Source organism: Micropterus dolomieu, linkage group LG05, assembly GCF_021292245.1.
Source record: "Micropterus dolomieu isolate WLL.071019.BEF.003 ecotype Adirondacks linkage group LG05, ASM2129224v1, whole genome shotgun sequence".
In the NCBI taxonomy this organism is placed as follows: Eukaryota; Metazoa; Chordata; class Actinopteri; order Centrarchiformes; family Centrarchidae; genus Micropterus; species Micropterus dolomieu.
The window spans coordinates 33,013,277-33,027,993 of record NC_060154.1 but is presented as its reverse complement, the minus strand read 5'-3'; the positions used below and the strand labels follow the sequence as shown (position 1 = coordinate 33,027,993).

Genomic DNA, 14,717 nt, shown 5'->3' with positions numbered 1-14,717 from the left:
GGATCGATGCTGTGGAAAATGAATATTAAAACTGAAATATTCAAAATGATCATGTATCAAAAAATCTATTTTATATATATACTTTCATTGTATAACGAAATCAAAGTCTGTAGGCCCCTAATGCTACACACAGAACTTAGCAGATAATTTAATATATATTAGAACATAGTGACATATAAAATAAAGCAAATACTCAGTGTTGTATTTTAACAGACCCTGTGACATGAATTGCACCCCACTACTGAACCAGGACACTGCTTATCCTAACTAGAACTTTAAAGAGGTGGTATTATGCTTTTTGGCTTTTCCCCTCTCCTTTATTGATTCCCCTCTCTTTTTTGTGCATGTAACAGGTTTGCAAAGTGAAAAAGCCCAAAGTCCAGCCCAAAGGGAGTTCCCATCTCCCACAGAAAGCTCTGCTCTGAACCGCTTGAAAACAGCTTGTTTGTAGTCCAGCCCTTCACTTCCTTCACTGTGACGTCACAATGAAAACGCGTCATAAAGCTTGCCAAGCGGCTAGCGGGGGTCAGGCACACCCTCAAACCAAGCTAGTCTGAGCGGAGGCCCTTTGGCTCAACTCGCCTTTGTTTGGGTTTCCACTGTAGAAATGTTGTACCTGTACCTACTTCCAGGTACTTTTTTTGTATCACCTCACCTCCGTGAGGTTCCAAGCGAGCTGAGGGATACTAAAATGTAACGTGAAAACATGACGGACTGCTGATTGGTCAGAGAGAATATTCACTATTCACTGCATCATCATTGCCTGCACCAGACAAAGGCCAGCAACAGAAAGGTTTATATTTTATAGTTTCCGTATGTAATTTCATCACTAAATCCACTTCTAAGAAGTTTTGAGATGAGAAATCAACTGTGTAGATTTTGAATACTGACAGTTTTAAGAGAAGTGATGGCGGAACAAAAATGCGCTTGAATATTTTCGGAGTTGAGGAGCTCCACAAGTGGCTGCAGGGGAAGCCTGTGCCAACCCGCGGGAGGAGAGTGTGAGGCCGGCCAGCTCATAGCGTTTATAGTAAGATGTGGAACAATGATGTTGTGTGGTTGTGGACTTGAGAGTAACTTATACCATCTGCTAGGTTACGGTCGCAGTCTGAAGCGGCTTTGATTTGGATCACACTACCTTGTTTCTTACGACCCGCCCTTCTCTGCTTCTGATTGGCTAATAGTCCTTACCTGGGAACTGTGCATGTGGAACTCCCAACAAAGATTTTGTACAAGTAAGATGCATCACTCTGTAGCTCAAGAGTGGAGCGTACAACACACAGGGTGAAAAGAGGAGCTGCAGCAATGTGCAGAATGAGAAAAATATGTGTGTTTTGAAAATTAAACCATGTAAACCTGTTCTGGTACAACACCTAATTAAGATTTTGAACCTGAAAATGAGCATAATACCACCTCTGCAGAAATTTAAAAGAACTGACATGAGTATGTTGACTTATCTGGAGCAGTAGCCAGATTTGTGTGCTGTTGGAAGGATACAGGCGAGGTAGTGATTGAGGAACTCATGGTCGGAGGCAGGCATCGACTGCAGGAAGTTCTCCCTGTAGGTTTCAAACCAGGGCGTGGTTGCTAGAGAAACACAAAGATGAAAGATGAAAATGAAGTGAGATACAGGACTTCACTCCAACAATCAGCCATTGTCTCACACTACGCGTATTTCCTTGTTTGCCATCATAAAAAACACTTGCTTTCAGGTTATGTTCTGATGTAACATAACCTGGGCTGCTAGATAAGATGTAGGGTTTTTAAAGGATGCCATCTCCACTGAGAAAAACTACACCTACATCAGAATGCTGTTTGTGGATTTCAGCTCACCATTCAACACAATCTCCCCCATGAAACTGATCAGCAAACTCAGCACTCTAGGTTTTTAAATACAACACTCTGCAGCTGGATATTGGACTTCCTCACAAACAGACCCCAGTCAGTTTGGATTGGTGGACTCAACTCCTCCACTCTAGTGCTCAACACCGGAGCCCCCCAGGGCTTTGTGGATGACACCACCATCATTGGCTGGATTTCAAACAATGAGAATCGATATCAGGAGGAAATTCATAATCTTGTAGATCAGAGAACAACCTACTGCTCAACGTCAGCAAAAAGGAGCTGATCACTGATTTTAGGAAGAAGGAGATAAAGACATACACTCTAGGGGTGCAACAACTAATCGACGTAGTCGACAAAAATCGTTCATGAGGCCATTGGGCCACAACGACACAGTCAGCTTAACGGACTAAAGTGATGTGAACGGTAAAGTTACTACAACAACATTGCAGTAACACCTTCACCACCTAAAACCTCCAGAGTGTGGCACTTCACTCTTCACTCAGCCAAAAAGGTTGTTAACTGCAGCGTCTGCAAAGCTGAGCTTTCCTGGAAACACCGGAGCATCTGAAGAGGAGGCGCGTAACGTTGTTGCTCTGTGGATGATGAAGACTCGTCTCGGTAAGCTAGTTAGCAAGCTAGCTTCCCATTAAAGCCGTGTTACTTCACGCTATGAGCTGCAACGGTTTCTATACAGTTTGCCTTGCACAAATTGATTGATTTTTAATGGCACTGAGAGTAGCACATTTATGATACACAACGGCCGCGTTCACACTCCAGATGTGCCCTGACTTTACAATCATAAACGATGCATCGCTCATGGCGACGTTCCCAGCTGGAGAACGTGTTGCTGCTGAGTGCACAAGATTAGACAACACCGGACAATTTCATACTTTCTAAAGAAGAGAAAACAGTTCTCCTGTCAATGCATGAGACGGCGGCTAATCTGCCCCAAACTCCCTTAAAAAAAATCTGAGTTTTGTGAGTTGTTGAGTTAGGGGAAAACATATAAACATGATGTGGGAAACAGGGAGTTACTAGCCGTAAAGTTAGCATTAGAGGAGTGGCGACACTACCTTGAGGGAACTGAGCAACCTTTTGTTTGGACAGATCAATAAAACCTGGCCTACTGTCACACTGCTCAGTTCTTGCCAGGCACGCTGGGCATTTCTCTCCATTTCTACAGACCTGGCTCCAGAAATGTCAAGCCAAATGCCTTGTCCCGGATACATCATCCCCGGAGGACATCACTAGTTCTGACACCATCCTCCCACCCAGTTGTGTGGTGGCAGCTATCTCCTTGGGAATCAAGGCAGCTGCTAGAGAGGCCCAAAGGAATCAGCCAGACCCAGGTAACAGCCCTGCTAACCGTTTGTTCGTGCCTGAATCTGTCTGTTCCCAGGTCTTGCAGTCGGTCCACACTTCACGTTTCTCTTGTCACCCTGGCTTCAACCATACCCTGTCTCTGCTAAAGAGGTGTTTTTGGTGGGCTACCATGGAGGCTGACACCCAGGCCTACGTGTCTGCATGCACAGTCTGTGCTCAGAGTAAGGCATCCCATCGAACTCCAGAAGGACAACCCAATCCCACTGCCCGTGCCTGGCCGCCCATGGTAACACATAGCTTTCAACTTCATTGTGGGGTTACCGCCGTGCAAAGGTAATAACACTATCTGCACTATCGTGGAAGCGTGAAGTCCACCTACCATCCACCTGAAGTTCGCAGCTTGCCTGGGTGGAGTATGCACACAACTCCCTGACCCACACGGCCACAGGTCTGTCCCCTTTTGAAGCCTCTGTCGGTTATCAACTCCCTCTGTTTCCTTCTCAGCATAGTGATTTTAACAGTTCCCTCAATCTAGAATCACCTCAGACGATGCCGCAAAATCAGGAAGGATACCTGGTCTGCTGATCTCCGCTCCATGGCAAAGCAATCACCACCTGCCCATGTATAAACCAGGTCAAAGAGTTTGGCTTTTCTCAAAAAACATAACTCTGAAGACTGATTCTAAGAAACTCTCCCCCCAGTTCATTGGCCCCTTTATAATAGATTGTGTCATGAACCCATCAGCTGCCTTAACTTGGCAGCTGATGGGTACCATGAGAATCCACCCAACTTTTCATGTCTCTCAACTGAAACCAGTTTCTTCCAACCCTCTAAACCCTGCCTTTACAACCAGTGTCTGCCAGATCGTCCGTTCACCCATGTGGTAACACAAGCTATGTCCCACTTAAGTATTTAGCCAAGTTCGCTCTTTTTGAACCTCTTGCCAAGATTACGATCTGACATTGAGTTTATTTTTTGCTCCCGTCTCAGGTCTTTGCTTCAGCCCTGGAAGCCCAGCCTGCCAACCTGTTCCGTGTTTCAACATGAATTGTAGGGATATACATTTATAGTCAGCTCATCTTTGAACCCCTGATTTTCAGTTTCAGAGTTTTTAATAAACAGACCAGCAGCACCCATGCCACACTTATTGTTCAATAATCTTATTTACATTATTTATACCAACAACTTGTTAAAGTCCGACACCATGACAAATCCCATGACACAGAGTGAACAACGACACAGCAAGTAATGTAACAAGTAATGTAGCAAACTGTCACTACTTGCTGCTGCAAAGCTAACATGAGAAGAAGAGATGGCAGCTCCAGACTGCATTACTCACAACTCTCTTGCTGCTATAGCTAATATCACAACAACAGCATGTCTTGGTGAACTAGAAAATAAGCTGAATGTCTTTGGGAAAAGTCATTAAACGTTACCTAACACAAACATTGTGGCTGGAACTACTGCATTGTGTTGTGTGGATCGTCCACACAATAGACTTCTCTTAGGTTTGAGCTCCTAGTTTTTGCTTGCATGTTCTGAGTCCTCCTGTTCAGTAATATCCAGTTCTGAGTAAACGTCACTCTCCTCTAAATTTGTTTATTTTTAATGCAAATTTCTTCCCTGCAACACCAGCACTTGTGGAATAATTGACCATGGTGAAGTTAGTTTCAAGTTGATATTAGTTTCACATTGGATGTTTGATAGGTGCCAAATATCCAATGTAAAACTAACTTCACCGCGGTGCAAAGCACAACCCCCTTGCGGAAATATTACGCTGAAGTGTGGAATTTGCGACACAACGAAATAAACAATAGAGCATTATTGTAAATGGATGTCTTTACTATTGTCAAACAATACATATATCGCACAGCCCTACTTCCACATATACCTCTGTTTCATCCGATGTTGAGTTGGATGGTTTTGCTACCTGGTGTTTATCCACTCCACCATTTCCACCTTGTTTACATTTGAAAATCTCCACCACCCAGGTAACAAAGTTGGCTCGCGTTTTAACTATGTTGCCAAGTGCTTGCTGATGGTAAGAACTGTTGGGTCTCTATTAATAATATTACAAAGAGTACGGCCTAGGCCTGCTCTGAATGAAAAGTGTAATGAGATAATGCTATGAATTGTTCAATAAAATTTAACAGAATTGAAAATTCTTCAATAAACTACACGTAAGGGATCCAGGGCTGCACGATTAATCTAATCGCAATGTCATCGCATGCAATTACATAACCGCAAAAAGTGTGTGATTTAATAAAAGAGAAAAGGTGTGTGTGACACTCTCTTCTGTGGGCTTCAGTCTGCTTGCTCTTTATCCACACCCACACCGGGCTCTCGCATGTGCTCCTAAAAACAGATAGGCCTACGAGCACCAGGAGAAATGCCGGTCACTCTGTGACAGAGAGTCGTCGTCAGCAGCAGAAGCAGTAAGACAGAAGAAAACTGGGTGAAGATAAGGAAGGTTTGGGTTTGGCTCGCTGGCCATTTAACGTTATCTGTAACACTGCCTTTTGTTGATCAACTTTTCATAAAGCCGAAGTGCTTGTGAGTCACTGTTCGTCATCCGACCAATCACACCCTGGAAGAGGCGGGACATGAAAAAAAAAAGTTTAATGTGCTACAGCAAACTTTATGTTGGGGGTTTTGTCAACATATGGTCAGGTTTGGTTATTAGCTGAATATCAAAGATATTCTAGAAATATTAATAAAATTATTAATATTCAAAATTATTAATTATAATTAATAAATACGGGGCACCACCCTGGAATCAGGGACCAATAAGCAAATATGAGACAAGTATGGTCCGTCTATGGCAAACAGAGAAGGGTGAATCCGTACGCTGGCCGTGGCAACCAACTCTTACTATAACATTATCCACAAATAATCACAGGCAACGACTTCTTAAAATTATAATGGGGTTTATTCAACTCAAGCATAGATCAATAACTTTAGCAAGTAAATCATTATTAACTATTCTAAGCAAAAATGAAATAGGACAATAATCAAATCATACACAAACATAAAACAATCCAGCAAGCATGTGTGTGTGTGTGTGTGTGGGCGTGTGAGAAAAGGGGGGGGAGATACTAAGGGGGGGGGGGTCCGACCACGTGGGTGCCAGATCAGTTGTGCTAGAGGCCAGCTGATTTTGGAATCAAGATAGCGGTTTAAACCATGTGATTTCAAGATCAAGATGGCGGAAAATCACTCTCGCCTGAACTAAAAAAATGGGGACACACTATGATGCTAGCCTACTGTGGGTCACAGGTCTGGTTAGCTTCAGAGATCACGTGGTGTGAGCATGTGGGGTAAATTCACCACATGAAGCTTGTACAAGTAAGCTGCAATAACAAGGTTATAGAACTATCTGTTGCCCAGACATACTAAAGCCTCTTACTTGTTGCTTCAGTCAGTGCTTTTGGGAAATCCGGGGGAGTTTCTCTTGGCTCGGGTCTGACGATGCCGGTAGGTTCAACGGCGCAGCTGATTCTTTGGCGGCAACAACAGTAATCAGTGAAGTTGACGTTGGTTGAGAGGGTATAACACGGAGGTGATCTTCTCTCAGTTAAGCACGGAGTTTATCAGTCTTCTTCTGCAGGCACGAAACGTTACCTTGTGTATAACAGTTTCTTTAGGGATCCAAAATTGTGTTGGTAACTCAAAGAAAAATAATAGAGGTAAAAAGAAAGAAGAAAACAGAGTTGCTCGTCTGTATTCAGGAACAAAGAAATTTCAGCGCTGAAAGTAAATACCTGCTGTGGCTGCTGGTGCAGTTGCAGAAAGGCAAAGTTTGTTTACCTCCTTACAGTCCTCTGTCGAACTGGGAACGGCGAAGAGGGTTCAGAGGTGTTCGGTTTTATACCTCCGTTGACAAAATGGCTGTACTTCCTGGGATTACTCCGCCCCCTGAAAGCTTCAGCCAATACAAACCTTTGGTTTGGTTTTAAAGTTTAAAAGTTTAGAGTTCACAGGTAGGTGTGAATTAACGGACTACAGTCATCTGGGCTTTCTATTGTTCTCTGACCCCCTTTGTGTAGTCAAGCCACATGGGCAGGCTTTGGGGAATCCAACAGGCCCATCTTTGTCTTTAGCTTGTCCTTTGTCTTACAGACAGGTCCCTCAGTGACCTGAAGGCCCATTTTTGTTGTCATGGATGTGAGGCCAATCATTTACAATGTTGAACAATATGATTATTGAATAGTTATACTTAGCATTAACAAATTAGAGACCGATACACAAGGATTAAGTAAATAAAAGTTTTATGTGCTGAAGCCCAGTTTTGTAGTTTTTGTAGATTTAGCCAGAGTCAGTGTGCCAATATTATTTGCTCCTTCTAGCCGCCTCCTCCGTAGAGCAACACGCTCCCCTTGTTGTTTTACAATCTGTTTTTTTCCAACTCTGTTCAAGTTGAAAAAAAAAAAAAAAAACACATTTCAAAATGCAAGAAATTGTAAGACATTTATTTATTTTCAGGATAAAAACCCCTTGAGATGTACCATCTCATTTTCGAGGGGGTCCTGACCAAAAACATACAATAATGTAAAACTACACAATATACAGCAAACATCAAACACACAATAAACATTTCAAGAATACAAAAGAAAACACATTCACTCATGTACCATGCATGTGCCACAAAATCTAGACACCAACACTAATGGTAAAACAGTAGGATATAGCAGTAAGTAACAATAATTAACAGAAGCAGTCTGTTGTAAGGTGAATAATAAGAGCATTCTTAAATGAACCTAGATACTGCAAAGATGTCAAGAAAGTTGGTAGATTGTTCCAGTCTCTAGGAGTCTTAACTGTAAATGCCTTTTTTCCTATTTCAATTGTAGTTTTTGGAACATGAAAACAAAAAAGATTGGTATTGCTTCTAAGAGAATAAATATGATTAGAATGATGCAGAATGAAAAACTCTTATAAATAGGATAGAATAGCCAATCTTGTTATAATCGAAAGTGAAAGATTATTAGTAGCAGATTGAAGCCTTTGTTTTGTTCCAAACAACATGATGTAAGACTTTGAATAATTAAGGACTAATCTATTTATAGTTAACCAGTTTTGTATCAAATCAAAATCTGACTGTAAAGAAGCAGTGATCTGTAATATATTTGCACAGAAAAATAGATTACTGTATCATCCGCATATAAATGAATATTCAAAGTTTTACATAATGATGGGAGTTCATTAATAAAAATAGAAAAGATAAGGGGACCCAGTATAGAACCTTGGGGAACTCCTTGCTTGATATTAAGAAAATCAGACTGATGTCCTTCAATAAACACGCACTGCTTCCTATCACCAAGATACGCATGAAACCAAGCCAATGTATTCTGAGTACAGGTGCTGGTCATAATTAGAATATCATCAAAAAGTTGATTTATTTCAGTAATTCCATTCTAAAAGTGAAACTTGGATATTATATTCATTCATTCATTCATTCATTCATTACACACAGACTGATATATTTCAAATGTTTATTTCATTTAATTGTGATGACAACTAATGAAAATCCCAAATTCAGTATCTCCGAAAATTAGAATATTACTTGAGACCAATACAAAAAAAGGATTTTTAGAAATGTTGGCCAACTGAAAAGTATGAACATGAAAAGTATGAGCATGTACAGCACTCAATACTTAGTTGGGGCTCCTTTTGCCTGAATTACTGCAGCAATGCGGTGTGGCATGGAGTCGATCAGTCTGTGGCACTGATCAGGTGTTATGAGAACCCAGGTTGCTCTGATAGTGGCCTTCAGCTCTTCTGCATTGTTGGGTCTGGCGTATCACATCATCCTCTTCACAATACCCCATAGATTTTCTATAGGGTTAAGGTCAGGTGAGTTTGCTGGCCAAAGAACAGGGATACCATGGTCCTTAAACCAGGTACTGGTAACTTTGGCACTGTGTGCAGGTGCCAAGTCCTGTTGGAAAATGCATCTCCATAAAGTTGGTCAGCAGCAGGAAGCATGAAGAGCTCTAAAACTTCCTGGTAGACGGCTGCGCTGACCTTGGACCTCAGAAAACACAGTGGACCAACACCAGCAGATGACATGGCACCCCAAACCATCACTGACTGTGGAAACTTTACACTGGACTTCAAGCAACGTGGATTCTGTGCCTCTCCTCTCTTCCTCCAGACTCTGGGACCTTGATTTCCAAAGGAAATGCAAAATTTACTTTCATCAGAGAACATAACTTTGGACCACTCCGCAGAAGTCCAGTCCTTTTTGTCTTTAGCCCAGGCGAGATGCTTCTGACGCTGTCTTGTTCAAAAGTGGCTTGACACAAGGAATGTGACAGCTGAAACCCATGTCTTGCATACGTCTGTGCGTGGTGGTTCTTGAAGCACTGACTCCAGCTGCAGTCCACTCTTTGTGAATCTCCCCCACATTTTTGAATGGGTTTTGTTTCACAATACTCTCCAGGGTGCGGTTATCCCTATTGCTTGTACACTTTTTTCTACCACATCTTTTCCTTCCCTTCGCCTCTCTATTAATGTGCTTGGACACAGAGCTCTGTGAACAGCCAGCCTCTTTTTATAAATTTTGCCTCCAGTCCATCCAAACCTGGACCTTTGTTTTACTTTAAGTTGGTAATAGATAGTAACAGATAACAGATAATACTTCAGTTTGTTCAATTTTACTGAAACTAAAAGTATTCATTCTCTGGTGTTGAAAATAATCGGAGGCATGATGGTCAGATTCACAAAAAGCCAGCATTGAGCAAACAAAAGTGAAATGTTGGTTGAAAACATCAGCGATATCTAAAGGATCTTGAATGATGCGATCTTTGAACTTCTTCTGATGAACTGACTGATTTGTAGATTTATTGAGAAGATCATTTGCCTTTCTCCAGAACTGTCTTGGATTTTTATAATGTTTGGAAAGACTGTCGGCATAATAAGCTGCTTTTGTATTGCTAGTTTTAGTTTTGCTTTGATTTCTCAGCTGTCTATAAACCTCCCAATCTAATTGGTCTCTACTTTTTCTAAATTTAGACCAGGCTAAGTGCCACTGTCTGAACAGATTTATCAAATCAGAATTAACCCAAGGTAGATGTCTACCTTTAACTTTTATTGTTTTCCAGGGTGCATGTTTGTTGCAAATATTTGTAAATTCCCAAGTATAATGCACAGTCGGTACTATTTGAAATCTGTACCAATTCAAACCAATTACATCCTCAATAAGAGTCCATATTAATATTTTTGCACAGTCTAATTTTCATGAATTTAGGAGGCAATTTTAGCATTTTAATTCTCCATATACAGTGGTCACTAAAAGAGTCAGATAGTTTGCCAGTTTTCACTATCCTCTCAGGATGTGTAGTTAGGATCCAATATAAGTATCTGTGATTGAGAGTTTTATGATTAAGTATTGTAGGTTCTTTCAATAGCTGAGAAAAATTCAGATATTCAAGTGCACATCTTTCTTTCGAGGAGGTATTATCCAACCATTTTTTGTTAAAGTCACCAAGAATTATCCATTCATTTGATCATTCAATAGAATATATAGTGTTTATATATAATTAATGAAGTTTGCAGGTACATTTGGAGGTCAATAAATATCTCCAATCATAATTGATTTATTTTTATTAAGAATAATTTGAACAAATAATGCCTCAGGATGCAATGGCTCAATCCTAGGCAATATATGTTCAGACAACAAAGTATCAGCAACATAAACAGCAACTCCTCCACCTCTGGTACCACTATATTTTCTAAAAAGAACATAATTTAGCAATGCTATTTCTTGATTAGAAATTGATTTGGTTAACCATGTTTCAAACAGCGTAATTGTGTTGGGCTTCTGATCCTCTACCCAAGCTCCGAATACGTCTATTTTTGGAAGCAGGCTCCTAATGTTGACATGCACAATCTTTAAACCTTTACAGTTATCCATATTTGTAAGGCATCAAGATCAAGCTCATAAATCATCAAACCCAAATCTGAGCAGACACTCACCATAACATGATTCATAAGGGGGACAGGGCAAATAAGAGACAAAACACACAAGTATTCCCACCAATCATTCATCACCCTACTACTAAAAATATTCCCACCTCTATAATAAGAAATGTTAGAAATCAACCTGAAGTAGGAGAGAGAGGGAAAGAAAGAGAGAGTAAAAGAAAAAAAAGAGAGAGAAAAAAAACAGGGGGGAGAGAGAGAGACGGACTGCGAGCCAGCCATAAAAGCAGAACAGAGCAGAAATGTAGTGCACCTGAGCATATGGCTTATTCATTTCAATATTCAACTTACAACAAGGCATGTAAGCCAGTAGACAAATTTAATCCAAAAGAGGGAAAGTGGCAGCTGGTCAATAAACCACAAAGTGGCACATTATGAATTTGAATGGATAGGCTAGGCTTCCATAACAATTAGTAGCTTATTAATTCAGAATAGCCAGGGTGTGATCTTGCTATCACAAAACTGCTGCCCATCGATGTATAACCTATCCACAGTCAACACAACATGTCGGCCCTTTAATCTGTTCTCTTTCAGGAGCGGATACAACTTTTTACATCTATCGACAATTTCCTTAGGGAACTGATCATTCATGCCGAAGTTGGTACCCTTCAGCTCCCTTCCCTTGCTTTTTACTAACTCCTTTTGCTTGTGTCAGTAGTTTGTACATTTTCCTTGATAATCAAGTAAGTAGACTCATAGGACCATTTGTTATAATCGAAACACAAATCGTGATCACAATATGACTTTTTCTCATGCAGCCCTAAAGGGGCTTTTTCCTTATGGAAAAAAATGGTGTTATGCGTTTTTGTTCAAGGGGCATTATGTAGTTTTCAGCGGCCACTAGCGGTGCGGTTTTAAGATTGCTACCAGACGTGTGCTCGTACCAGTGCTCCTTTGAACTTATGAGTGAGCATAATCCGAAACACAACCACTTTCATACAGAAATCCGACAATAAATGCACGAACATCAGCATGCAGGCTGTGGCTTTTCACTCAGACATGTTCAGGCTCTGTTACTTAAACGTTCCCGTCTCAGAGGCAGATCAACACCAGCGCCGTACCTTTCATTCAGCATATTGGCACAGTACTACCGAAAAAAGGCAGAGTGAGAGCAGCTATAGACAGGTAGGGAGACAGCTTCACACAACATGGTGGAAACTCAGGTAAACTCCCACTGCAACGTTACATAATAGTTTTATCAGCTTGATGTTGAACTAATTCATACTCGTTACATGATAATGGTACAGTGACTGCATTTACCCAACATGTTACAGAGTGAGCTCGCCTGCTGCTTTCAGTAACTGTCTTTACTATCTGTGTATCTTTCACCGGAGGCTCAGCAATGTCAGCTCAGCTAAATGTATGATAATGAAACGTTTGTGAGCTGGACTGAATATTATAACGAGACTGAGTCACACTTTATAACAGTTAGACCGCAGTAAGTAAATTTACTGTAGTGTTAGTGGATGGCTCTTCCTCTGGGTTGTATATTAAGTGGGTCATGTTAGTTACAGCGACTGAGAGGTGCGGTGTACCAGAGTATCAGTAAAAGGCAATAAATCTAAATTGAACGTTATGAAGCAAATAGCGACAGGTCGAAGCTAATGTAGCGTTAGCTAGCAGAATCACTATAGGATAGTGAACAAATCGCTCCACAAGGGTTGGGCCGATAGACGATGCCGATATAAAGTCATCTGATTTCCTGAGCACTCAAATATTGAAATTCAATAAATGCAAATGAATGCATCAACATGAAAATCTTTCAATCATCATTCAATTGCCAGTCCTTACCACTGAAGTTCAGCACATAGTCTCCTGCCGTGATCACACTGGTTACAGCGCCCTCTTGTGGCTGGCAGGATAACACCACTTCATTGAGTAGTTGCTTCTGGGCAGGGCTGAGCACAGCAGAGGCTGTGCTTGGGCTCGTTGCCATATTGTTGACACAGATGCGCAGGTTTTTCACAACCTGCACCTGATTGTTGGTGTCCCGGATGTGACCTACAGGAAAAGAAGACAAGAACTGAAGTTGAGTCTATTGGTATTAAAATAGCAAACCTTTTCTAAGACTTATTTGTTGTGGTTTTTCTGCTAGAATTAAAAAAAACCTCTTAATTACTTTCAAGAAATAAAAATAATGATCTTTAGGGAAGATAAATAACAACATAAGGCCATTTTTTTTTTTTAGAACTTGTTAAATATGATTAATTGAAAATTGAAGGAAGGGCCACATGGAGAACTGGGATGTCACAGTGACAAATTTGTTATAGTGCTTGCATTATAACAAGAGCCTAGGGCAGTAGCGGCCTGGCCATCTGGAGTACCGTGACAAATGCCGGTGTGCCGCCTTCCTTAGCCTATACGTTTTTACTAATAATAAAATGTTGACAGAACTTTGAATGACACGGGGTGTAAGATTAAACAGAGAGGACAGCGAAGCCAGAGATAGTGCAGCTGAACAGTACAGTGTTCCCATACATAAATTTATTTGTGGTGGCCCACCTCAATATCAGCGCTGACCGTGTTTTTTTTTTGTTTTGTTTTTTTAACATGCCTATTAAAAATGTTACTACTGTTGAGTGCAGCGCATATATTCGCGTCTCTCTCTCTCTCTAATATATATATAAAATAAAAACTCCGTAAAAATATATATTTTAAAAAAGTAAATAAGTAAAAATAAGTGTGTGTGTGTTTGTATGTTAGAAAATGAAAATAATATATTAAATTAAAATAAATAAATAGTGTATAAAAAAATAAATTTAAAATTTAAAAATTAAAATAAGTAAATGACACCGTAACGTGTGTGAGTTTAAAAAAATGGAAAAATTTAAAATTTAAATAAACTAAGATGACTAATAGCAACGAGTATTATAATATATTAAAATAAAATGAATAGATAAAACCGTATGTGTGTGTATATTAAAAGGCAAGAAAAATTAAAGCTGCAAGCAGCGTTGGGCGGGCCCTCGCACTTGTAAGCGCGTCCGCGTTGCATATTCTGGAGCTCTGCCGGTGCGGCTGTGAATTTGCTACGCGGTTATGACGCCGCATGAAGGTGTTATATGTCACTTCCTGTGTCCCCTATGTGGAGCTACATAGCACTTGCCGCTATGAATATAAATCGGTATTGACGTGTAGATGTCTGCGGGGTGGGAGAGTTATCAAGCACGTAAAGTTTGTTTCAGATGTGAGCATGTACACTGAACAATAATGTACCCAAACAATAAAATAAATTCCTTTTATATTTCCCTGCCTTGTTGTTTATGTGTACATACAGAGGAAGAATGTGAGAACAGCACACATTTCATCGTTACTGTGTGTTAGAGCATGGGAGAACAGTGGATACTTTTAATACAGCCCACACCCCTAATACTGTGTAACTATAACAAGTAGAGAACAGAAGAAAAAGATGTTATTTCTTTACAACTGTCTGCATAGCTTATTCATATTGTGTAATGAATGAAAATGCATAGGCCTACTAGGCTCCTCTCTACTTTGACATTTAAGATTAGCTTGTTTGATCCACCTTCATACACATGTGACATTACTGTACAACTTGAGAAAGG

The 14,717-nt window shown here is 40.5% G+C and overlaps 1 protein-coding gene across 1 annotated transcript in view; it reads right to left on the bottom strand.

Annotated features, from left to right (window-relative positions):
• trappc8 (trafficking protein particle complex subunit 8) overlaps positions 1 to 13,326 on the bottom strand; it is a 106,177-nt gene extending 92,851 nt beyond the window's left edge. The window contains exons 1-3 of the mRNA XM_046050089.1: positions 13,317 to 13,326; positions 12,943 to 13,152; positions 1,498 to 1,587 (exon numbers count right to left, since the gene is read on the bottom strand). Of these exons, the coding sequence (XP_045906045.1) occupies positions 1,498 to 1,587; positions 12,943 to 13,152; positions 13,317 to 13,326 (310 nt within the window). The remainder of the gene's footprint in view (positions 1 to 1,497; positions 1,588 to 12,942; positions 13,153 to 13,316) is intronic.
• Between the last annotated feature and the right edge of the window lie 1,391 nt (positions 13,327 to 14,717).